Genomic DNA, 25,453 nt, shown 5'->3' with positions numbered 1-25,453 from the left:
CTGTGCGACCTCTGTTTTGACGTTGCGGAAATATCATCAAATGGTTCCCGGCTCATATGGGAATCAATATGCACTCTGACGTTGTTAACGCCAATGAATTAGTCCATGATTGCGCGCGATGTATAACAGGCCGCGGTGCTTCCGGTAGACTCACGGGCGGTGACTTAGGACTTTACAGGGATTCGCTCCTCTCCTTCCATGAAATCTTGGCAGAGGCATAGGCCAAAGCGATGGCCGTTTCCTCTCCTTCTTCGGGTTGAGTGGTGAGTATTGATGCGGCCGTGGCGAGGCGGTACTGCGAGCCAGCGACTACGGCGTTCGGGTGGAGGTATTCCACAGTTTCCACGTAGGCTACATCGTCGGGTTCGTCGTAGCGCTTGTTGTTTTCACTGGAAGCGCCGGCGGACCAAGAAGAGAAGAAGAAGCGTCGGCGAGCGCGAGAGGAGAAAACGGGGACTCTCGCCGAGTAGCAGAATCTTGACGGCCCGAATCAGTCCTATTAAAAGCCCTTCTCAATTATATCAACGGAATCGAGTTATTATGCGGCTGCTGTACGCCATAATTCAACAATTTCGGTGCCGAACTACCCGGGATAGACCAACCGACGGCTACGAGTTCCCTGCATGAAAATGGAGAAGCTCAAGGCTTAGTGAACTTCACGACGATCCTTGAGCAGACGGATTTTCAACGAGGCAAGTGCCCTTTTTTGTAGTGACTCCGCAACGCATGAGCAGCTCGACCCCATCTACGAGAAGCTGAAGGCAAATAATAACGAACTAAACAAGATAAATGTGGAACTAGAGAGCCTAATCACGGACGAAGAATTCCAAGCCGAGTACGAAAGTCTTGGAATATGAAGACAACGCGACGCGTACCCTTGCTGAGCTGATGAGCAGGGGGAACCGCATTTCAAGTGACACTGCGCACGCAACCGAGGGTTCACCGTCGAATACCTATACCATTGCTTCACCATCGGAAAGGACGGGAGCCAAGCTACCAAAACTCACGATCACTCCCTTCTCTGGAGATGTGTGTAAATGGGTCTTTGGGAGCAATTTGGGAGCCATTTGGGAGCAATTTTGGGAGCAATTTGGCCAGATTGTTCACAACCATGCGAGTCTTAACGCCACTGAGAAGTTTCATTATATGCGACTATTTATCGAAGGAGACGCTGCTTCAGCGGTCGCGGGTCTTCCAACTACGGAAGGATGTTATAAGGACGCCATAGACATGCTGGAGAAGCGCTTCGGGAAGAAGACGTGCCAGGAGCAGGAATACTTCGCAAGGTTACGACAGCTGACTCCTGTTCGTTCATCTGGTGACACAGGAGCCCTCCGACAACTCTACGACCATGTACTTGTCAACATCCGACGCTTGGAGACATTGGGTGTGAAAAGGTCATCGTTTTCGTCCATGCTCTGCGACATCATCCTTAGGGCGGTGCCCCGAGACGTCGTAGTTAACGACTATCGTGCATGCGCTGCACGAGGCGAGAGTGTTACCGCGGAGAATGCTGCTGATTCTTTGACACTAGACGGTCTACTCAAGCTCCTTTCGATTGAACTGGAAAGCCTGAAGAAGAGTGACTATAAGGACAGCAGCGTGTGAGACAGCGGCCGTCAGCTTACATCAAACCAGCCATCCCGCAGTCGCTACTGCAAGCAGCCTACGTCATCCCTTCTTCACACGATCTCAGATCGTGGGTTTCAACCGTGCGAAGAGATACGTGTGTTCTGCACATCAAGGCAGCAGTCCACACAAGCGTGCCCTGCGGATATGCCCCTGACGCAGAAGAAGAAAGTGCTATCGAATGATAAACGGTGCTTCCGTTGCAGCACCAAAGGTCATATGGCGCACGACTGCAAACGGAGGATCTCTTGCTCGAGGTACAAAGGTCGCCATGCCTCAAGTATGTGCGACCCACAAAGCATCCCTCAGAGCTCGCACCAAAGACTCAAGAATGACAGAGCAAGTACCACACTTTGCGCATCGATAGGGGAACGATGACGCAGCAACCATGGATTGACTTGCGTCTTCCTGCAAACATTTCGAGCCTGGGTGGTCAGTGACAACACTTGCCGCTACGTTCGAGGTGTCTTCGATGGCGCGAGTCAACGCACATTTGTTACCGAAGACTTGTCAAGACACCTGGGCCTCAAGTGTGTTGGATCTATAAAGATAGCTATCAACACATTCGCCAGCTCCTCAGACGGGCTTACGAAGTCAGTTTACGGACATCGAGGTTGTCCTAAGTACCATTGAGATCCCGCATATATGCTACGACATCGAAAAAACTAAAATGTGTCTTTTGTCGCTTCATTTATGAAACTGGGAAGAGACGTCGCCGATGAACTGGCACATGCATCAGTCAACACGCAAGCGGAATAAGCGTGCTGATCGGCTGTGATCAAATGTGGAGAGTCTTGACGGGGTACGTTCTACGGTTTGAAAGCAATGAATCGCTGACTGCCTTGAATTCTAAGCTTGGTTGGAATTTTCAATGACGCATTACCTATTTGACATCACTGCCAGCAACAACGGGCATGATCCATGGTTTCCGTTTTGAAAACTCAAGTATACGAGTCGGACGAGTTCTTACGGACATTTGGGGAACTTGATCACCTTAGAATTTCGGATGCAGGTGACAGAACCAATGAAGTCAGCTAGGTGATGCAATATTTTGAGAGCACCCTCACATATCGCAACGGAAGGTATGAAGTGACACTACCTTGGAAGGATGGATTTGAGCTTTCGGATAACAAACAGGTTGCTGTCACAAGGCTGCAGAAGCTTCTTCATCGACTGACGAGGCAGAAAGGGCTGGTGCGTACATACGATGACACCATACGTGAGTAATTATGAGCCGGTCATGCCGAAATCGTCGACGACCTCCCTCCTGAGCAAGGCAAGGTGTATAATACATGCCACACAGAGAAGTCATCAGAAAGCAGGCGTTTACGTTGAAAGTTCGGTTGGTGTTTGACGCACCATCGCATGAAACGGGTAGTAGGTCTCTCAACGACTGTCTTGAAAAGGGGGACAACCTGTACCAAGACCTTGGAAAAATACTGCTGTGCTTCAGGACACACCCCATAGCGGTAATCGCCGATATAGAAAAGGCGTTCCTGCTGATATCAATACGAGAGCAAGACAGAGACGCCATTTGGTTCCTGTGGTTTGCCGAAGGCAACTTAATGGGTACTCCGCTCCAAGATAGGAGGATGACGCGTGTTCCCTTTGGAGCTACGTGTAGCCCATTCCTGCTCACAGCGATCATCCTTTACCACGTGAAGAGAGCACATAAGGCCAAAGCACAAACTGCGAACACACTGAAAGAGTAGTTTTACGTAGAAGACCTAGTCACAGGAGCCGACACAGAAGAAGAGGCCGAAACATTTTGTCGTGAAGTGCAAGAAATTATGAAAGCGGTGGGCATGGTCCTACGGAAATGGAACACAAATTTTGCCAACCTAATGGTTGCCTTGGAACGATAGCACGAATCTTCTAGTCAAGAAATGGTGGTCCTGCATGAGAAGTCGGTTAAAGTTCTCGGCGTTGTTTGGAATCCTGCAAAGGACGTATTCACTTTTTCGGTTGAAAGCCTGTTAGAGTTCATGAAAGATAAGCTAGACACTAAACGGTTTATTTTACAAGCGACATCGAGAATATTCGATCCACTCGGACTTGTTGGACCCTACACAATTGCTATACGTATATTGTTCCAGAGATTGTGGGCACAAGGAATCCACTGGGACGAAAATTTACCCAACGACCTTCGAGAAGAATGGCAATATAGGGTACGGCAGCTCCCGAAACTGCAGGAAATAGCAGTTTCTCGTTACCGATCCAAAGACCTGCATGTCTTTTGCGATGCTAGCCCAGCTGCCTACGGAGCGGCGCTTTACGCGGTTACGGCCAGAGACGAGCGACCCATGTTGCTGATCTCTAAGGCACGTGTGGCTCCTATAAAGAAAACAAAGCTACCCCGCTGGGAGCCATTAAGTGCATTGGTTGGCACAAGGCTGCTGACGTACATCAAGAGTGCCCTAAATAAAATTCGTATTGAGTACATTATGTGGACCGACTCTACCGACTGTATTGTCATGGATACGAGGAGACTGCACAAGATGGAAACAGTTTGTGGCTAATCGTATCACGGAAATTAAGGCAGCACAGAACCATCCCGGTGGAGATATTGCTCAGGATTGGAGAATCCATCGGATTTGCTAACGCGGGGAGTGCCATTAGACAAAGTGACTTCGTGCACAAGATGGTGGCATGGTCATGACTGGCCACACGGATCAATGAACAAGTGGCCTCTCCAACCGTCCATTTTGTCGGACTTTCACGACGCTGTCAGAAGTGAGATAGCAGCAGTTCAAGTAGTAATTAATGGCAGCAAAAGTACACAGTCCAGTCATGTGCATGGAGCGTTTCAGCAAGCTGCATCACCTATTGAGAACAACAGCTGGGTTGTTCAGATTCAGAGACCGTTGTTGTCACAAGACAGAATAAAGTGGCCGCCTGAAAGCGACAGAATTAATTCGGGCTGAGAACTACTGCATTAAAAACGTCCAAAAACGAGAATTTTATGCAGCCCTCAACTGCATAGCGCGAGGACGACCACTAGAACCCAAGTCGCGCATTGCCGATCTGCGCTCGTTTATGGACGCGCCGACCGAATCCTCTGTGTCGGTGGACGTCTGTCGCTTCTGAAGTTACCGCTAGGAGTGAAGCACTAAATAATTATCCCCACAAACCAACCATTACTCCACTCTCGTGGTCATAAGGGCTCATCAGCAAGTCTTGCACGGAGGTGTACCAGAAACTCTTATCCAGATCAGAGAGTACTACTGGATTTGTCGAGCGCGTGTCCTGGTCAAGAAGGTTATACATAGCTGCAATGTGTACAAACGTTTCACCGCCAGACCAGCAAGTGCTCTGGCCGCTTCTTTAACAAGTCACCGGACGGTGCCGGCAAACGCTTTCGAAGTTGTTGGTGTTGACTTAGACTTTTCACGTGTGCCGTGCCCCGAGCAATCCACCTGGAACTCGTTTCCAGCATGACATCACAATCATTCATGTTGCGCTTGTGGCGGTTTGTCGGCCGAAGAGGACTACCCATCGTTATCTATTCGGACAATGCAAGCACATTTCAAAAAGCGTCAGCATATCTAAAGCGACGCTTTGACATCTTCACGGAAAAGGACGTTGTGAACCACCTCACCTCGAACGGTATCCCGTGGAAGTTTATATTGCCGAATGCTCCTTGGTTGGGTGGATGGTGGGAACGGCTGGTCCGATCTGTGAAGACTCCTCTGCGTAAAATTCTCGGCAGAGCATGCCTCAATTTCAAAGAAATCACAAGTGCTGACAGAGGTCGAAGCTGTAATCAACTCCAGGCCTCTAACTTTTGTCGAGACAGATGAAGGAGAACCGTGCACACTAACTCCAGCCGACCTGTTGTCTGGACGACGACTAACTGCTATACCGTACGATGCGGTTGAAGTTAACAGCAATTCGAGGCGAGCGGATGCCATTCGTCGACACGCCTGAGAAAGCTTCTAACCAAAAACTTCAGGAAGCGATGGCAAAAAGAATATCTACTGCAACTACGATCTGCTCATTTCACGGCCAATCGACCATCTATGAACTTCAAGGAAGGCGACGTTGTTATCGTGTATTCCGAGACTTCACCCCCTCAACTATGGAAGCTCGCCAGGGTGATTGAAGTCTTCAGAAATTCAGACAGTCATGTCCGTTCATCCAAGTTGAAACAACAAGGACGTCTTATTACAACAAGGTCTATCCAAAAGCTATGCCAGCTTGAACTCCGTGATTAATTTCACTGCACGGCCGGAAATGTTCTCACTGGAAGCGCCGGCGGACCAAGTAGAGACGAAGAAGCGTCGGCGAGCACGAGAGGAGAAAGCAGGGACTCTCGCCGATTAGCAGGGTCTTCACGGCCCGAATCAGTCCTATTAAAAGCCCTTCTCAATTATATCAACGGAAACGAGTTATTCTGCGGCTTATGTGACTAGGTCGTCTACGTAAAACGACTCGGTCAGTTTGTTCGCAGTTTGTGCTTTAGCGCTTTTGTAGCTGTTTAGCTTTGTCTGCATGTCGCTCCAGATTGTGTTCTGGGTGCATATTACGGGGTATGGGCGGTAACAAACTAGGCGAGAATGTTCGGAGGGACGGGTACAGGTACAGGTACAGGGTGCGCAGAATGTGCGTGCCCGTGGTGGAGTTAGCGAATCGTTCTAATTCGGTAATATGCTGAGCCTTAATAAGCTCGTCTATGGTGTTGTGAATGTCGAGGATGTCCAGTTTCTCGTTAGAGGTGGAAATTGAAAGATGTAGTGGTTGTCTATATACCGTCTTTATCATGGTGTTGAGTTCCTTCTACTTTAAACCTAAGCGCTTCTGGGAGTTGCACGTTACCTACTGTCTCGCTGGGTGTACGCATTCCATTAGGATGTGCTGAGTGGTCTCTGGGTCTTTACTGCAGCATACACATGCCTCATCTAGTTCCGAATATTTGCTCCGGTATGTTTTTGTCCTTAGGCAACAATCTCGAGCCTCAAACAGCAAGGCACTACCCTATGTGCTATCTTACAGATTTTCCCTTCTAATTTCTTTCTTCGCACTCTTGCAATTCTCCGTGGCCTTTTTTGTTTCCCTTGTTTGCAGCCAATTCGCTGTCTTTCTTTCTCTCACTTTCTTTCTGATAACGCCTGGTTGTCTATTTACAGTTTCGATTACCCTGTACTTGGTAGCCAACTTTCTTGACCTTTTCCTCCATTTCGTGTCCACGCTTTTCAGATACAGATACTTGTGCACTTTAGCCGCCCATTTATTTTCATCCATGTTCCTGTGTCTTTCTTCAAAACAAATTTTGCTCTGCTCTTCACTCATTTTAAAAGTAGCCTAACCCACATCACCCTGCACTGCCTCATTTGTGGTTTTACCGTGGGCTGGCAAATCCAACCGCCTGCCGATCTTTGGGTAACTTCCAACCGCGAAAATATAACCGATTTTAAGCATTTAATGGCATTTGCGAGCATTAGCGCTGGCACCATTACTCCTTTCGAGGTCACACGCACCACCTCATACTTATCGTGGCCTCAAAGGGCTCTGTTTCCTTATTGCTACCTTCCGCTTGCCCTTTATTTTCAGATGATCTTGGTGGGATCTGGAGAAACTATTTCCTTTGTTTCGAGGTAACTATATTGGTTGACTAATGGTATGATTTTCTGTTGATTTGACACGACGTATTTACTCCTATTTTCACTAAAGACCATAATTCTCAACTTCTCAGTATTAAACTTAAGGCCTAGATTTGTCGCTTCGTTTTCACAGATATTGGCGAGTGACTGTAAATCTCTTGTGTTGTCCGCTAGCAGCACTATGTCGTCCGCATACATCCTTCCGGGGACCCTCTGTTGCACCATTTGTTCATTATGCCTGTAGGATAAATCAAACCATAATTCGCTGCTTCCCAGTCCTCTTTCTATGCCCTTAATAGAAAGCGTGAACAATGGAGACAGACAAAATCCTTGCTTCAGTCCTTGGCCGAATTTCCACCACTTCATTACATTTTCGACCTTCCCCTGCAACTTGTACTTGGCTGTCTTTATACTCGTATATATCAGCAGCTCCACGAAATCGTCATCTATGCTTTCGTGCTTAACAATATCCTTTAGCAATTCCCTGTCTACGTTTTCGTAGGATCTTTTAATATCTAGAAATGGTGTCGATAACGGCTTATCTTGGGCTACTGAAATCTATACGCACTGATTAGTACAGACGTATTATCCTCTAAGTGTCTGCCTAGTCTGAACCGATTCTTTAGTTCGCGAAGTACATCATTTTCCTCCATGAACTTCTACAGTTATAATTTTATTGCTTGCATTACCATTCTATATGTCACCGACGTTACTTTAACTGGCCTGTACGAGCTAGTCCTATCCTTATTACCTTTGTCTCTGTAGATGACGTTGATCTTGCTTTCATGCCATCCAACCAGAATTTTCTTCGTTCTAATAACGTGCTCTATGTTATTAGTCACCACTGCCTTGCTCTTTGGATGAGGTTGCTGAATAGCTGTATTGGGATTTTGGGATTTCATTGGGTCTCCCAGCATTGTTATTAGGGAGATTTTCCTTCTGCCTTTTTCCAGTAAAAACTTACTCTGCCTAATTTTGATCTCTCAGGCTTCTTTGGTGCAACTGGATCTGTTTCATTCTGGACCCCGCTTTCTTTCGGGCTGAAGTTAACCCTAATAATGTCGGTGATATACCTGAGCGCATCGTCTCATTCGAAGATGTTACCATCGTCATCCCTTATAGCCGTATGCAAATTCTTTGTTGTAGGTCCGAGTGCTCTTGTATGGTTCGAGAATCTTTTTGGGCCCCTTTGTCGCATTTGCGAATGTTTGGAACTCAACGTTCAATTGCACATTTATTTTTCTCTTGCTCACCTGAATCGCCACCCTTTTCTTTTATGTATTTGTTCCATCTAAGGAGTACCTCTTCTTTGCGTAAACCCAACTTTTTGGCTTGTCGACAACCCCTAGACGCCTGCTTACATTATTCTATAGCTTGCCTTATTTCCTTGGTCCACCACTTACGTGCTTTCTTCTTTGCGATCGAATAATTTTTCTACCTTGTCTTATTTTCTGCTGCATAGCGTCTACCGGTGCCTGATATTCCCAGACTTGTAGAAAAACACTCCATTTCCATCTCTGTCTTTTTGAAATCTCTGTTATTTGCTCTTCCTTCATTTTAAGAAATTTTGATGCTATTCGTTCACGTTTTACGTTAGCATCTCTCCCAATCTTTAATGTTAAAAGTCTATGTTTAATCTTTATTGTTAAAAGACCCAGGCAACTTTTTCCGTGTTTGTCTATTACCATTTGGTCTAGTTGTTGGTAGACCAAGTCTGCGCCTAAGGCGTAGTCGATACATGAGTGCCTGCTTTTGCATTGTCACGTTACCTGTCCATGGCAGCTTGCACTAGTGGTGCAAGGCTAGAGTAAACAGCGGAGCTGGTGATCCACCTAGCTTCTTGCAGGTTATACTAGGCTTGGCAAAGTTTTGCTAGGAAATGCTAAGTGCTGCTAGGCACGGTATTCCGAATCGGCTCACCGCCGACGCGCATATTCTCGCTTAACCGCGCTACGCGTTTCAAGATGAGTGGCTTCTTAGGGAGTCCCGGTCTTTGGTCGTCCCATGCCAAGGCGACATGTACTTGCCGCAGAGCCAAGTAGAGTTCTGCCGCCGTGGCGGCGGCTCTGAGCTTTTTGTCCCCGATAGTGTCAAGGCCAAGCTGCGCGTCCGCACTTGGCGGGGCGTGGCTGGTTGAATTCTGCCGAGCCACCGCCAGAGGCGCTGGCTGCAGTCACGGACACCGCGCGCGTTCGGCGGGAACGCGGAGAAACGCGCCCGCCGTCGCCAGTAGCTCTACGCGTTGCCTCGTTAGTGCTGCTACAATTTCTTTCTCTCTCTTTCTCTCTCCCTAGCACAGCGCGCGCCACACGCATGCTCTCCTTCCCTCTCCTTAACGCTCCATGTCAAGGCAACATCTCCAGGATGCGGAGAGGAGGCGAAGCACACGCCGCTTTTCGAGCTGGTGATTGGCGCTGAGCCGTGCTCCCTCATGATAAGTGGTTCTTGAGGGAAAGGGAAAGGTTGGCGCTATCTTCTGCAGCCCTTGGCGCTGAGCCGTGCTCCCTCAAGGGCTGCAGAAGATAGCGCCAACCTTTCCCTTTCCCTCAAGAACCACTTATCATCGAGGTGGTTGCTAGGAAACGCGCGGTGACATCATCACCAGGCGCAGTTTTTTGTTCGCACTACGCGTGCTAACCAAGAGCTTAAACAGCTCAGCTGTTAAAAGCCTCCATTTATTCTCTGTCTTGTGATCTCTGTTATTTGATCTTCCTTCGTTTTTAGAAATTCTGATGCTATTCGTTCACGTTTTGCGTTAGAATATCTCCCAATCTTTAACGTTAAAAGCCTAGGATCGCTAGTCAGGCAACTTTTCCAGGTTTGTCTATTACAATTCTGAGCCTAAGGCGTAGTCGATACATGAGTACCTGTTTCCGCATTGCTACTTTACCTGTCCATGATACTTATTCTCCCTATAAGGTTCGCTTCATCACACAGATCTAGCACTAGAGAACCGTTGCGATCAGTATATCTGTTTAAATCCTGCATGTGCGAATTCATATCTCCTGCTAGTACCACCTGCCTGATTTCTTAAACTGTTTAACATCGCTTCCAGGGCAATCAATCAATTCTTTATTATTGCGATAGCAATTATATGGACAGTCCAAAGCACATTTCTGCCGCCGCCGTCGCCGTGAGGTTCCGTATGACGTCAATGGAGATGAAATCGTCGCCGCGCGCCGCCGAACGCTGTATGTGCGAGTGAAAAGGCACGAGGGACCCGCGCTTTCACGTGGAGTGAACCCACGGCGGAGAACAAAGGCGCGTTCTGCGCCGTGCTCCCTCAAGGGCTGCAGAAGTAGGCGTCTCTTTCCTACTTTACAATCACCATATATGTAGAGCAAACGCGCCTTCTTCCGCTGCGCGAAAGGCCGTGGGGGGGAGGGGGAGGGAAGGGAGGCGACGTTTAGCTGCGGCACCAAGTGCCTATTTATACCAGAGGCTCCGGCAACAGTCACCAACGCCGCACGCATTTTGTGCGAACGTGGGCAAAACGCCGATGGCGTCGACAACAGTTCTGCGTGTTGCCGGTGCTGCTGCATGTCCAAGTTTATACAGCTGATAAAGCTACTACCATTACTCCGTATAGATCTCTACAAATTTGCTATCGCAATTGATGCTTCGCCTTTCAGGTGAAACTGCGACAACTTTTTTTTTATCTCTGCTATCACTACCTGTCCATTGTAAGATTTTCCAAGCCACGTCTTTTACAGCGTGAGCTGTTATGGGCTCATTCCAATAACCGTTTCGGTTCGCGATGGCGCCCGCCACTCTCTCCGTCGCCGCTGCTGGTGGCCGTAACCGCTATCGCCGGAAGTGCGAAAAAAGGTGCCCGGTCCCCGCCAAGATCGAACCCACGCCTGCCGCGCGAGAGTCGGATATTTTACCACTAAACCAAGCAAGCGCTTCCTATCAGGCAGCGGAAAAATGCCCTATAAACGCGCCTTAGGCAGGCGCGCAGGCACAGATGACGAACTGCGATTCAGACGAGACGATCCCGAGCCTCCGCCAGTATGGTGGCGCCATCTAGTTAAGGTGCCTGCAAACGCAGCGTGCCCGACATGTAAGTTGCAGTTCCATGGTGCATGTAACTGGACCTGGTTAAATCAAGCAGGCTACGTGACTATTTCTCACCAGCCCGCTTTGAAGATTCTAATAAACAATGATCATCATCAACAACAACGACGTGCCGTGCCACGGGTGAAGGAATGTGATATCAGCGCCACGTATTCTGAATACCTCTTCGGCACACGTTATGGCGTCTCCTCGCAAAGTAGGAATGGCTACTGAAGAAGCGAATCGTAGAGCTACGTGCGCGGCTACAGCCACGCATCATCGGGCTCAGCAGACTGCTCGGCAGAGACCATTACAAGCCGCAGCTCGCCGTCGACGCCGGGCGGACAGTTCAGATCGTTCTCGTCAAAACGAGGCGAAGAGACTTTGCCGCGAAGACCCTGTTGTGTGTGGTGCCGAAATTGGAGCTACTCTTACCTCCTCCACCAGCCTACGCTGTGGCTGTGCTGCGTATGCTGTGTAGGCCTGTGACTTTTTGGCTTCCTATGTACCGCTAGTTCATAAATGTTCCTTACAGTCTCTTTATCTGTTACCTAAAAACACTCGGCCCCATCTAACGGCGCAGCGGCGAAGCTTTCGCGTGACCTCCGAATGGCGTGGTGCGCCGGTGTGTGCAAACACTGAGAAACTGCTGTTGAGAAATTTGCTACCACAAAGGTTCCTATAAAAACTACAGGGAACATAAGCACTGGGATCCGTCAGATTACATGGCAAGGAGGGGAAGTATATGGATTTGTCGGAACTTCGTGCTTGGGGCTTCAGACGTTCTTGTGTCTTCGATTATTACGCTTTAGCTGGCCTAAATTGGAGAAAAATTGGAAAGCAAATTGTTACTTTGTTAAAGCAGAAGGTAATAGCTCTCTGCAAGCACGCACAAACGCTGTTAGTTACAGTGGTTATGCTTGTCCGTGCGTCCGTGGCGCAATGGTTTCAATGTCGGGCTTCCGAGTTAGAAGTTCCAATCCGGCCTTCGGACAATTTTAATAAGGCTCATGTACTTATTTATAACGCAGTACTTCCGTAAAAAGTGCTCACTTTGCAAAGTCACGAAGCCATTTAAAGCCAGAAAGACGGACTTTAGGCAAATCCTGGTACTATCCATCATTCCCATGCTAGTTGAACTGCCCCGCTTGGAGCTCCCGTGGACACTAGCGCCATAGTTTCATCTAGTAAATCAATCAAATTTTATGTTTGCTGCCAAAGCGGTGCAGGGCCGCTATTTTGTAGTGATGCCTTTCCAATGCTAATGCCTTTTCGCGCTTGGTCAGTGGTCAGAGCGATGGTCCGCTCACGTTATCAACGGTATGTGAGCGGTCGATGATAAGATTAGTGTAGAATAAGGCATCGCTACAAAATACCGGCCCAGTACTCTCTTATCTATTGAAACTTTTTAAGGTGTGAGGCCAAGTCAAAACTGCTATTTTTTTCAAAATGTCAATTTTTTGTTTTCCACTTTGTTAGTCGCCATGACTTTGGTGAAAATCTTTGTTCCTACGCAGTTTCTTTCAAAAGATACATAAAAAAATGGAAACCCACCCAGCGTCTAAGAAACCGAAACTGAAAGTGCCAGCTTTCTGTGCAACAGAAAAAATGCCCTGGTTTGATGTTATTTGCTGGTTTATTTATCAATTAAAATAACGAACGCCTCACTAGATGGACATGCAATGTTTTACACGCGTTGTTTACGTTCGGAAGGTTTTGCACGCGCTAAACGAGCAGCGGATTGCTTGGTGAATATGTTTAGTCCCTGTCGCTTACTTTTTATTACTGGAAGTCACAGAATGGGGAAGTTTAGAGCGCAAAGACGCACAAAATGAAAGTTTGCCGGCAATCAGTACAAAAGCCGGAGTGCGCGACGGACCTGGAGACGTACTGCAAATACCTGTAATACCAACCTCTAATTCTCCGAAGGAAGCTATAAAAGAAAGCCGAGGTGCCACACGAGCAAAATCAGACAAAAGCAAGAGCTAACACGGAACTCGCTACAAATATAGGGGAATTTAGCTCTCCTGATCATCTTATGTAAGCGCTGCACTTTGAAATCTTTTTGTGGATTTCTCAGAATCTATTTTTTGCAATTTCTTCCAACGCAACATTCACAACTTTTTTCCTAATAAAGATTTTTTAGTGAAACTTCGCACAAGTTTTTTTCACATTATTGGGTGTGCAATGAACCTCAATAAGTAAAATCGTGCCACAAGTTTTCGTATGGCTGGCTTTTACACCAAGGCACACCCAATGGAAGCACACATTTTTTTTTCATCACTATGCTTCGAGGATTCACCTGATATCAATAATTTTGGTTTCTCCAACAGACCAAAGCCTCCCTTATACCGCTACCAAACATTGCGTTTTTAGTCGAGTTAAACATACTTTAAAAGGCTCACATGGGCCTAAAAAATGTGATTTATGATGTAGACCGATCATTTGTATTGTTTATCGTTTTTTTTTAAATTTCTTTCCCGGCACTTGTCCTCATACCTTAAGCCGTCAAAACTAGGCCGCACTTGTGCCGTCGATAGCGGGCCTCAATAGCGGGCCTCGATAGCGGACCTCAAGTGTCGCTATGTTTACTTTCGCAATTAAAAGCAGCACGCAGGCATGTAATGCGAATACTGGTTGCTCTCTTAGCGTTGGATTCTTGTTTAGGGCGTTCTAGCCTAAATTGTGCAAATCAGGTGGCCTGTGAAAACAGAGGCCATTGTTAATGGAAAATTTAATGTCAGAACATAGGTTCGTGTGCTTTATTCGCCGCAGCGCCCATATAGCATCCGTCCTAAAGGGCGTTGTCCTTCTTTTCTATCACTCGCGCTGTATTCAGCGTCTTAATACTCTCAATGATATCATGTGTGTAAGTTGAACACTTCATAGCTCTCAGACGCTTCGGCTGCAAGCACAGCGTAGTAGCCTGAGCAAGCCTGCCATTGAATGACTAGGCCCACTAGCTTGGTGTTTCCATACTATTGTCGAGAAAAAAAATCTACCTGGTTAAAGGCCAAAGGAAAAGCCGCCGTGGTGGCTTAGGGGCTATGACATTGCGTAACAGGTCGCAGGTACTCGTCGCTTTCGCATCCATTCGCGCTGTCTCTTTCGTTCCCACGTGTGGCAAGGGTAGTTCAAGGGCACGTTACTCCTGCCCGAGGACGCAAGGGTATGTGTCATTGAGCTTGGACCCTTTCTGCACTATCACCAGGATCGGCCCACTTGTTTCTTGTCAGAATCTCGGACACATTTTTTCCAGATCCTTGCCATCGACAGATTCCCTATAAAAACCCTATTCATACAAAAAGCAGAAAGGACCTTTACAAACTAAGGCACTAGTCTAGTGTGCAAAAGCTAAGTCAATAATTAAACCGTATAACTGATCTTAGCCAATTTTCTGTAACTTAGAGCCTCGATACGTACTGTTAATTGGCATTTCCACTTGCGTTATTTTTTCCCATGTTAGGTACTATTAATTGATGTTATGTTTCCATATTGCGTAATATTTTCCTACGTTATCATTTGTGTTTGTACTTTTATCCTACTGCTTGTACCTGTCATGCTTGGACCAAGTCTTGGTCTGCAGTATGAAATAAATAAATACACACCACAACACACTGGCATGCATGCAGACAGCGCCACACTACAGTGATGTGCACACCAAGTAACACTAAACTGCTGAGGTGTACACACCAGGTAGCAATAAACCATGCTGGTGTGCACGCCAGAACACACCAGTCCACTCTTGTGGGCACATCACAACACATCAGACTGTGCTGGTGGTGGTCGTGGGTTCGATCTCTCGGTCATAAAATTCTGTCTACTATGAGCCTTTGTTGTTATCGAGGCCACTTGGGCATGAAAGGTGCGCCTTGCCGGAGAAGCAAAGAGGTAGCAAAGCCTTCGGCAGAGCCATGCTTGGGGTTGTAATGATGGTGCATCAGGGGCTATATAAGTATATAAATTTGAAAATAAATAAACAGATAACATTGTCCAACGGCCACAATCGAGAAAATCACCACGAGCACATAAGTACTTTACTGTAATACTTAAGCCCCGGTTGTTGGCCTCAGCAGGTGGACTAGACCACCCTAAAAATTTTCGGTGCGCAAGAGACATGTCTTAGCTACCAGGACCCTGTTCCTTCTACACAGAAGGTGCTGCCTTGCGTGTGGCGTCGCGCGAACGTGGCACACCAAAATTCAGTTTGAACACCGGTCGAGGTGTCCTCTTATTGCTGCCCACCCAACTTGTAGCTTGTAGGTAATGACTACAGGTGTTGTTGCGACCCGTCAAATTCGTAGCTTACACCCTCTTGGCCGATTGACGAAGAAATGGGTGGCGTATTCAAAGTTATAACCACAAACAAACATTCAGGACTTCTATAAAGGAAGGGCATTTAAAGGTGAAATTACATGTTAAAATGAAACCAATAATTCAAGGAGGAACAATGAATCGGTATAGAAAAATACGCGAGAAGGAAAATATAAAAAATATAGAGACAGTACGTTGGACTCATTAAGAAATTCCTGTACTGTAGGGCAAATATTCCTCTTACTGAAGCCATGAGTAGAGGCCCTAATCGAAACAGCCCAAGTGCAACGTAAAGTTTGTTGTCTCCGCGAATGCTTCCCTTATCTGGCGGTGCTGTAACTTTTTTTCTGAACACCTAACTTTTTACATCAAAAGTCAATTTGCCGGCGGCCATGCGTATTAATGAGGAACCTTACCTGGATACATGCTCACACGCATGACGGGTCCCGCTCGTCCTTCCAAATGTTTAAATAGTTCAGCATAGAGGTCATTATGGTAGCTGCCATGCAAAATTAACGAAAGCGAAATTGAAGTGACATGAAATTGAAAGCTTCGGAAATGAGTAAGTACACATCGATGTACACATTGCCATTGTCGATGATATACCCCTGCGTTTAAAAACGCGTACGTTGTAGTATATTTCCCATCTCGCGCTAGTTGAAGTGAATGATCAAATAATGAACAAAACTCTGCCTCTTATCGAAATACATCAAACGTCATCAAATTATTCTAAATTCCCGCGGACAAATTTTCACCAATGCATCACGCCATATATGTTCATTGCCGTTTCTAACAAACTGCATCTGCACTCGTGGTCTTCCTTATTATTCACGTTGGCATAGGATTCATGAAAGCTTTTAACACGCTTGCATGCATCATTTATGCCGGTGACAAAACTTGGCCTCGTCGGGCTATAGCGCAACTACTGAAGCTAAGTTTTGGCTTTCTGAACGCATGCGAACGTTTACACAGACAAGGACGTGTGACCAGCTAATAGTGTACGTCCTGGGTTGCTGCGAGAGACTTTTGCACCTGACATTGGAGTGTCCCGCGTTCAGTGCGCAGTGCATGTCGCTAGTGAGGGGCTATCATCTTCTTGGCCTGCGGTGTACAGCACTAGGCGAATATTTGTACCCCAGTGGTTGTGCGTCTCGACGAGACGAGGCTCATCGCGCTCTCCTTACTTTTCTGTAATTAACTAACTTAGGTGCACGTTTGCAACTTGGAGACTGTTTCTTCTATTCAACGTAATTTTAGTAGCGTGACCTGCAGTGACCGGCCCTACTGTGTGTGACCTGTACCGTGTGTGCCACTTTATTCTTTGAGGTTTGTCATCTTGCTCGTTCTTTCCTCTTTCCTCTCCTGCTTCCTTTCTTGCATTTCGATGTGTCTATCTCCTCCTATCTGAAGAGTAGGCAGGCGTTGTGCCCCTTCCTGTGGCAGTTGCCAGCCTCTACTCCTCGCTTTCCCTTTTTTGTTAAATGTATATCTCTTCAAATCAAATAATGATAATTATAATAATAATAACTTGGCACATATTCATTCCGAGTTGTCATGGCAGTAAAAACGGGCAAATCGAATTTTCGTTTGTACGTACCTGGGAGAATGAGCATGCAACTTGTTTACCCGCTTAGCACAGTAGAAAAACCTTCTTAAATGAAAAATTGGAAAAGCGATGGACGAGCCAGAGTTGAAGCGTCCAATTCTTGGTGCCATTGCAAACACCAAAATGATGCCTTCAGCATGCACAGTGGTATTCTTCCAAGTGCTGCGTTCTCAGCTCAAATTAGTAATTTCTCGTACACGGTTTGACGAAACTGGCTTGGAACGCTTTCTAAAGCGCGATTACCCATTTGTGCTCATTGCGATTAGATGCGTTATGCAGCTCTCGAAATAGCCTCGTAACTGGAAAAGACAAAGTGTGAAGATACACGGTGAGTGCTAAAGATGGAATTTTGAAAACAGCGTTGACGTCAACGACTGCAATTTTCGAAATCTGAAAAGAAAACAAATTAGCCTGTGTAAGTCAATAACACAGTTGCGAGAAGGTGCTCGTGACATCGTCATTGCTTATTTTAAACGAGAATTGGTTTATGTTGCCGCCAATTTTCATGGCTGGCAGCCGGGCCTTATTTATACAATTGCGCCCGCTCTCAAGCAACCAATTTGCAGGTTGTATTCATCGCCGAAAGCTGAGACCTTTGAGACACATGTGCTGAAACTCGGCTTCATTTTGGCGTCGCAATGGTTACACATTGTGGTCATTTGTGGTTCTTCGCTGCATTTGATCACTGCTTGGTATGACGGCTGAGGGCGACGTTCGTCGCAGATGTTCACTGCTGGTTTCTTTTTGAGATACACCGTTCCATCTGGCCGGCTTAACACAGCTTCGCTTAAACTAACTCTCATTGTGCGTGAGGCCCGCCTGATTTTAAACAGTATACTTGGGGGCGGGAGTGTGTAGCCGACGCGAAGTAAGCGAGCAGAGAGAAAATTCACGGAGAAACTCTTCTGCGTGTTAAGTATGAGTAAGCATTGTGCAACTTGCTCACCTCCATGCAGCCCGGTGTCATTACCAATGTTACGAAAGTTGATCCAACCAGTATAAACGACAACGTTACGGCTACATGAACTGCTGGGGAGGGCGGCGCAAGGAGAATTGATGAGGCAAGAAAAAAATGTCACAGTTTCGCCTTAAGGGCGAAGCAATGAATGCGATAGCAACACAGCAATGTCATACGAAGTAAGGTGAGCGGCTTTGGTAGCAATATCAATTGTAGTAAACATGAGCTTTAAGTAAGCAGGTGTGCTGCGGCGTAAGTAGACCGACATGAAGAGAGACTGGATGACCACGAGAAGGCGCTTGTGAAACAGTGGTGTTGATGAGAAGCGCTTCCCGTGGGCAGCGCGTGCGAAGGGACACACCGGTAGCGCTGCACTGCCGATCCGGGCAGCATTGCATGTGTAGCGTGCGTTGGAAAATGTTGCCCGACTATTACTAACTGAATGAACAAGCGTGGTGTGAGCGCGCACAAACAAACACGAATAGATCACACTGAATGACTGCAGACAACGACTGTCAAAACGCTGGCAGCAAGCATACGCCGCTGCGGGCGAAGGTACGTGCGTCTATCACTTCAACGGAAACTGATCGGCGAATGTACGGCGCATAAAGGTCAGAGCCGTGTGGAGATAAGAGACGGTGCGTGCGAGCGACGAGTGACGAGCGCGGTTGTTGGCAGAAAAGTGCCCCCTCCCCCCCCCCCCCCCGCTCTCTCCGGCGCTCGCTTCCCGCTTTCTTGCTTGCGCGTGGGAGATTGAGTGCGTTCGCTCTCCGTGATAGCGCGCGTCCCCGCACGCTTCCGCTCGGGCATACGGCGCGCAGCGAAGATTTTATCTATAGGGAACCTCACGGCGACGGCGACGACGACGACGACGACGGCAGAAATCCGGTTGAAGTGTCCATATAATTGCTATCGCAATAAAATAGTGCAGATGGCGGCACCAGTTGCGCTGATGACGTTGTGATCATTACAAGCCGTTATCACTCTTTAGCGCTTTATTCATCCCGTAGAACCATTAGCAACCGTGACCAACCGTGCTCTGGCTGCGGCCGCGTATGGCGCAGCCGCGCGTTCGGCTATCTTGAAAACGATCTGGGATGGGGACACAGTGCGGTGAGTACTGATAGCTTCGTTCGCGCTCTGTTCTCGGGGCTTAGTTCGCGTTGAAGCGAGAGGCAGCACGAAGGTCAATTGATTCGCTGCTGCGTGCCCTATCTCGAAAGCGACTGTCTTACGTAACGGAAGGACGGAGGGGCAGACGAACCGACGTTCTTCTTCTCTAAATGCTCACGCATATAAAAGGAACTGGTACGGTGACGTCATGATGTTATCGTTGTGATGCTGTCGATATTTTCCTTGCCGCAACACTGCCGTCATAGTTACACTTTTGCGATTAGTTGTCGTCCTGCCATGTTGGTGATGTTGCTTCGTTCTCGCGCCTTCTTTCCCAGCGTTATCACATCGTCGTCGCCATACCGCCAGCGCTATCATCCTCGCGCTGTCGGCTTCGAAGCCACGTTGACACTGATTTGTTCGGTCATCATAAACTGCACTTTATTGATTTTATCAGTATACTTCGTAAGTCTGTTTAGTGTGTTGTTTTGATTTCTGTGGTCCGTATTAGGTACTCGCTTCGATTGAAAAACATTTCAGTACTTTGTACAGCATTACTTTAGTAACATTCTGACACTTCACAAGTTCTTATGCGGGGCACTGTTCAGTGAATGAATGGCTTCTTGCGGCGCGTCCGCAATTTCAGAGCAGCATGAAACATACATCACATGCTGTCCCTTTGCAAAAAAAAGCGTATATATAGAATTTTTGTAGCATGTGATACAATTTATGGATTGCTTGCAGAAAGTTAGGGGGAATCACGTGTGTCTCACCATTTTTAGAGTAAGATCTCTCGGTGAGTACGCCAAATAACAATAATGCCACCCACACGACTTAAAATAAACTGCAGAAGTGTAATTAATGTTTTCGGTTGGTGCATCCCTGAAACTACTGAATAATTGCGTGAATACCTTTTCTAAAAAATTTTGCGTCTTGTTGCTTTATCTGTGTCAACGAATTATATTTTGTGGTTTTACGTGCCAAAACCATGATCTGGTTATGAGGCACGCCGTAGTGGAGAACTCCGAGGTAATTTTGACCGTCTGGGATTCTTTAACGTGCACCCAATGCTCGGTGCACAGGCATTTTGCATTTCGCCTCATCAAAATGCGGCCGCTTGGCTGGAATTCGGTCCCGTGATCACGTGCTTAGCAGTGCCACGCGATAGCCGCTAAGTCGCCACGGCGGGTAACTGTCTCAAAGCAAAGCAGGTGATCTGGTTAAAAAAAAAAGTCGCAGTTTCACCCGAGAGGCGAAGCATCGATTGCGATAGAAAATTAGTCGACAGCTATACGAAGTAAGGATAGCACTTTATCGGCCGTCTAAACTTCTAAACAGAGGCATGCTAACTAAATAAACAAGCATGGTGTCACGCGAGCACAAGAAGTCATGAACGCATCTCACTCGATGTCAGCGGAAACTCGCTGCCAAAACGCTGAAATGGGTAAAGGTAGGTTCACACTTGGTCTCGACGCAGGTGGAAGCGGCAAGAACTTCGAAAGATCCGCCCGGCTAGGCGGCAAAATGGGCGAAAACGAGGCGGCGAGCCAAATCGGGCTCGGACCGATTTTTTCGGCATGCCGCGGAAACGTGGCGGAAAGTCGTTCCTCTCAACCGGAAGCTCCACTAGCATGTAAACATGCGCTCGTAAAGCTGAACATATGGCACCAAAAGCGTAGGCTGCGATGTTTATTGACGCGATCAAGAACCGCCCCTTGGTCTACGACAAGGGTGGTACTAAAACGTACTGTTAGCAATACTCCCGACAGTATTCAACGTCGCGCTACCGCAGGTGCGGCAACGAAGCCTCGGCGTGACTCTTCTTGCGCTTTTGCAAAACCGGGCGAACCCACCCCCGCCGCTTACAGGGTATCCGCTTCTTCCTTGTTCATTTTACATTTCTAGGGAACAACTAGGTAGAAGTATAAAAACTATTTGTTATTCCACTTCCATGGCAGACCAAAGCTGGACAGATTCCTCGTTGGCGCTCCGTAATACTCCTAGCACGGGGCTGTATGTTGCAGAAGTCGCGGAACACTTTTTTCGTTGTGGGGTGCTTTTCTCGTCGCGACGATAGAATTTCTTTACCCCGACAGGAGGACACATGTAACCGGCAAACGGAGGCCTCAGGAGTACACCTGAGGACACCTACGCCGCCGAGGCCGGAGGGTAGGTCTCGCGTAGGACGTGCAGGCTTCGGTGAACCCCAACACAAGGGCCAGCCCAGGTTCTAGCTTTGGCGTTTCCGTTGCCGCTTTGGTGTCTTAGAGGTACCGCCAAATATACGAAATAATGACCCGTTGTTACAACTAGTAAATAAACGGTATTAAATAAATATAATGACGCCCAGGCACCAACCTGTGACTTAGCGTTACCGCGCCCGTGCGAGGAGAATTACAAAACGTCAACGATAAATTTACCGAAGGTGGCAGATGACACGCGAAGTTGACCAAAATGATGGCTTTTGATGACGGATGGGTCAATGAATATACCGCTCGAAATAGTGCAATAAAGAGCGTCACCACGCCGACAGACGTACGCAGACTAGATGGATGTGGGCGGAAGTGGCAGCGGCGGCGGTAGAAAAAAAAAAGTGAACAACTTGGACATGCGCGAAAAAGATTTACCGCCCGCTTTGGCCTTTCCGCCCGCTAGCCGCTTCCCAAGTGTGAATGTTGCCTAAGCGCGGCAACAGCTACGAGCAAATTCACATTCGTGCTACCGCTCGCAGCACAGCGAACTAAGCCGCGAAATCACAGCGGAGGGTGGACTCTGTCCCCGCCGCAGATGGCCTTCATGATACAGCGTCCCGGGTGGGCGCGCACGGCGTAGAAGACCCCCCCCCCCCCTCCCTCCCTACCCTGCCCTCACAGCCTTTCGGGGCCTTGCGGCCCCGGCGGGCGCGTGCGGCCCGCGACTTTACAATTGCTAGTAGTTACAGTGAGGGCGCGGCACTGCGGGCCACTAGACTTCCGCTTAACGCGTGTTGTCATGGCAATCGTGGAGCTCCTAGGTGCCTAGGGACAGAAACGCTTAGGGACTTTTGAGGCACTGGTGTCTGCACGGCCGCGCGGCGGCTGCTAGTTACTAAGCGTGGCCCTCTTATCTCCGAGACCGGGCGCAGCGACCTTGCCGATCGTAGCTCCTACGTGCGTAGGGAGCGATTCGTTTAGGGTGCGTTGACTGTGTGGCGGTGTCTGGCCGACGCCGGCCGCGCTTTATTATTGTAGCGTTTGTTCTAGTGGCGGAAATCCTTGCAGTAGTGGTGGTGTGGCAGGACGGCTTTTGATCTCGCTGAAGTGTGGTGGTGTAAACAAGCGGATACTGCTTGCCTTTGTACCCTGGTGCCGCGGCGGAAGCCGCGGTACCGGGCGCTGACGCAAAGCGGCGGTCGTTAGGGTGTTGTGGAGCGCAGCATCGCAACACCGCAAATAAAAAAAAATACTGCTCCAGTCAGGTAGACTGCTCCCTCCCTGATAGTGAGATTATATTTGGATCAACAAAACAGTGATGCCTTTATTTAAGAATACCATCGTTTCTCTCTCGCAGGCGCGAGGACAAGCGAATGCGAGAGAGAAACGATATGTTTTGATGATCCAATATAGTCTCACTATCAGGCAGGGAGCAGTCTACCTGACTGGAGCAGTATTTTTTTATTTGCAGTGTTGCGATGCTGCGCTCCACAACACCCTAACGACCGCCGCTTTGCGTCAGCGCCCGGTACCGCGGCTTCCGCCGCGGCACCGGGGTACAAACGCGAGCAGTATCCGCTTGCTTACACCACCACAGTTCACCGAGATCAAAAGCCGTCCTGCCACACCACCAGTACTGCAAGGATTTCCGCCACTAGAACAAACGCTACATTAATAAAGCGCGGCAGGCGTGGGCCAGACACCGCCACACAGTCAACGCGCCCTAAACGATTCGCTCCTTACGCACGTAGGAGCTGCGCTCGACAAGGTCGCGGCGCCCGGTCCCGGAGATAAGAGAGCCACGCTCAGCGGAGACCAGTGCCTCAAAAGTCCCCTAAGCGATTATGTCCCTAGGCACCTAGGAACTCCACGATTGCCATGACAACACGTGTTAAGCGGAAGTTTCCGCTGTACCTACTAGCAATTGTGAAGTCGCGTGCGGCCCCTAGAGCTGCTTGGAGTAGAGCGCGCCCTCCCTCTCCTTACGCTCCCTCCAGAACATTGCGCGCGACTGGAAGGCGGCGCACTTTCCTCCCTTGCGCGCGCGAGACTGATCCGCGATTGCCGGCTCACCGTCCCGCGCTTTCACTCTCACACACAGCATACGGCGCGCGACGACGATTTTATCGTCCTTGGACTTAATGCCGAACCTCACGGCCAAGACTTCGTTGACGGCGGCGGCAAAAATGCGCCTGGATTGTCCATATAATTGCTATCGCAATAAAATAGACAACTGCTGAAAATAGTGGCACCACACTGCCTTTATTTTTATATAGCGCTTGGCGTCGGATTGGAGAAATGTGTATTTCCATGACATAAAATAACCATGACTTCAAAAAGCCCGTACCTAGTAATGCCATTGGCGTAGCGCATCTCAGACAGGACGAATGCAGGAACGCAGAAACACACACGAAGTACTATTTTTCAACAATAGGTCTATTTGCTAGATGAGCAGTAGATATATCCAGCGCATCCTCTATTTGTTCAATGACAGTGAAATAGCCCGCTCCGCATTGGGAGCCGCTCATCCGCCTTAGTTCAGTGAGTTGCCGCGATGTGACGCTGTCCAGAGGGTACGACTGAGTCACTGGAAAAAATTTCAGAGTACCGCAAAGGTACGCGGCATGCCGGCAACATTGGGTGACGGCGGCCATATTCCTTCCAGGCCGCCGACGCGCTGTAGCGGTGCCAGCGTGCATTGAGTAGCGTTGACTTAACTGACGGATTTCCCCCCTAGATTTCGAGTTCCGTTTCGCGAAACTGGATTATTTTTGTGTTTTTCTTCAAGTGGATGCCACAAGTGACATCAAGATATCGACGGAAATGAACGTACTGCGCGGTAAGCGACGGAACATATAAATGTGCGGCGATGGTTCCGATGCTCGCGAACCGATGCTCTACGTGTCGCTTTTGGACTTCGTCTTGCGTCAAGTGTATGTGCAGAGCTGCTGCAAACATACTTGTATGCGCCCAGTGAATTCGCTTGAAACGTCTTTTACATGAAAACTGGGCCTTGAGGTTGTGTTCGCTCTAAAAGCGCAGCTTGACAGCCGATGGAATGTGCAGTGGGTGTTCAGGTTGCCTTCATAGTGCTCGTTCGCGTCCTTTCGAAGTACAAAAGCAAGCAAATGTAAACAGCTTACTGCTGCGCTTGTTTGTCTGTATAATCGGAGCGAAGTGTAAGCAGTAATTTTTATGTATATTTACAAAGTTGCCTGTCACGTATCAGTGATAAAACGCCAGCAGCCTCTGCAAGTAAACTTCGCGTCTTGCGGCTACTGGCGTGTTTGCGAATGCGTGCTTGTAATGTTCTCGCCGATTTGTGAAATAAGCTCTCTGAAGGTAACGTTGTAAACGATTGGTTAACAGCTTTTAATTCACGCGAAACTCAAGCAGGTATCCGCATACGGCTATAAAGAATGTGTACAAATGTTTTTTTTTTGTACCTTTGATAATGTGAACCTTTTAGTGCACTTATTTCCAATCTGTTACTGTGTTCTGGAGTATTGTGTTGACATTGCCAGTACTAAACAGTGGTGCGGTTTTCCTATATTTATTTTCGATCATGCCCCCTTTATTGTATACCCTTTTTGTGAATCGGATTATTAACACAAAAAGACGTTTTCGGAAAAAAAGTTGCGAAGACACGGTAAAAACTAGGTTTCTGAAACGGAATTGTAACATTGAGCACTTCTATTTTTTAAATGATGCTCTTGTCACTGCACTCACGGCACAAAAAGATGTATGAGGCTGTTTATAGAGGTGCTGTGCCTGTTGACAAGCCTTCATAATCATGCTGTAGCAGGTTTGCAATAAAAATTACTATTTTACAACCTCCCTGTATAAGGCACACCATACCATTTGTCACCGAATTGCTTCATGCTGTCAGCAAACTTCGCATTTTCAGAACAGCATGCACTCACAAAGTAAGATGTGGAGGCAAGCAACATATTTATTTCACAACAATAATATACGCCACTGAAGA

At 47.9% G+C, this 25,453-nt stretch overlaps 1 protein-coding gene across 2 annotated transcripts in view; it reads right to left on the bottom strand.

Annotated features, from left to right (window-relative positions):
- LOC119453808 (uncharacterized) overlaps positions 1 to 25,453 on the bottom strand; it is a 117,416-nt gene that overhangs the window by 20,323 nt on the left and 71,640 nt on the right. For both annotated transcript variants that reach the window (XM_049668534.1, XM_049668535.1), the window contains exon 3: positions 16,016 to 16,098. In XM_049668534.1, the coding sequence (XP_049524491.1) occupies positions 16,016 to 16,098 (83 nt within the window). The remainder of the gene's footprint in view (positions 1 to 16,015; positions 16,099 to 25,453) is intronic.

Source organism: Dermacentor silvarum, chromosome 5 (genome assembly GCF_013339745.2).
Source record: "Dermacentor silvarum isolate Dsil-2018 chromosome 5, BIME_Dsil_1.4, whole genome shotgun sequence".
Lineage (NCBI taxonomy): Eukaryota > Metazoa > Arthropoda > Arachnida > Ixodida > Ixodidae > Dermacentor > Dermacentor silvarum.
Note: the sequence above shows the minus strand (reverse complement) of the source record. Positions and strands in the feature narration are given on the sequence as shown.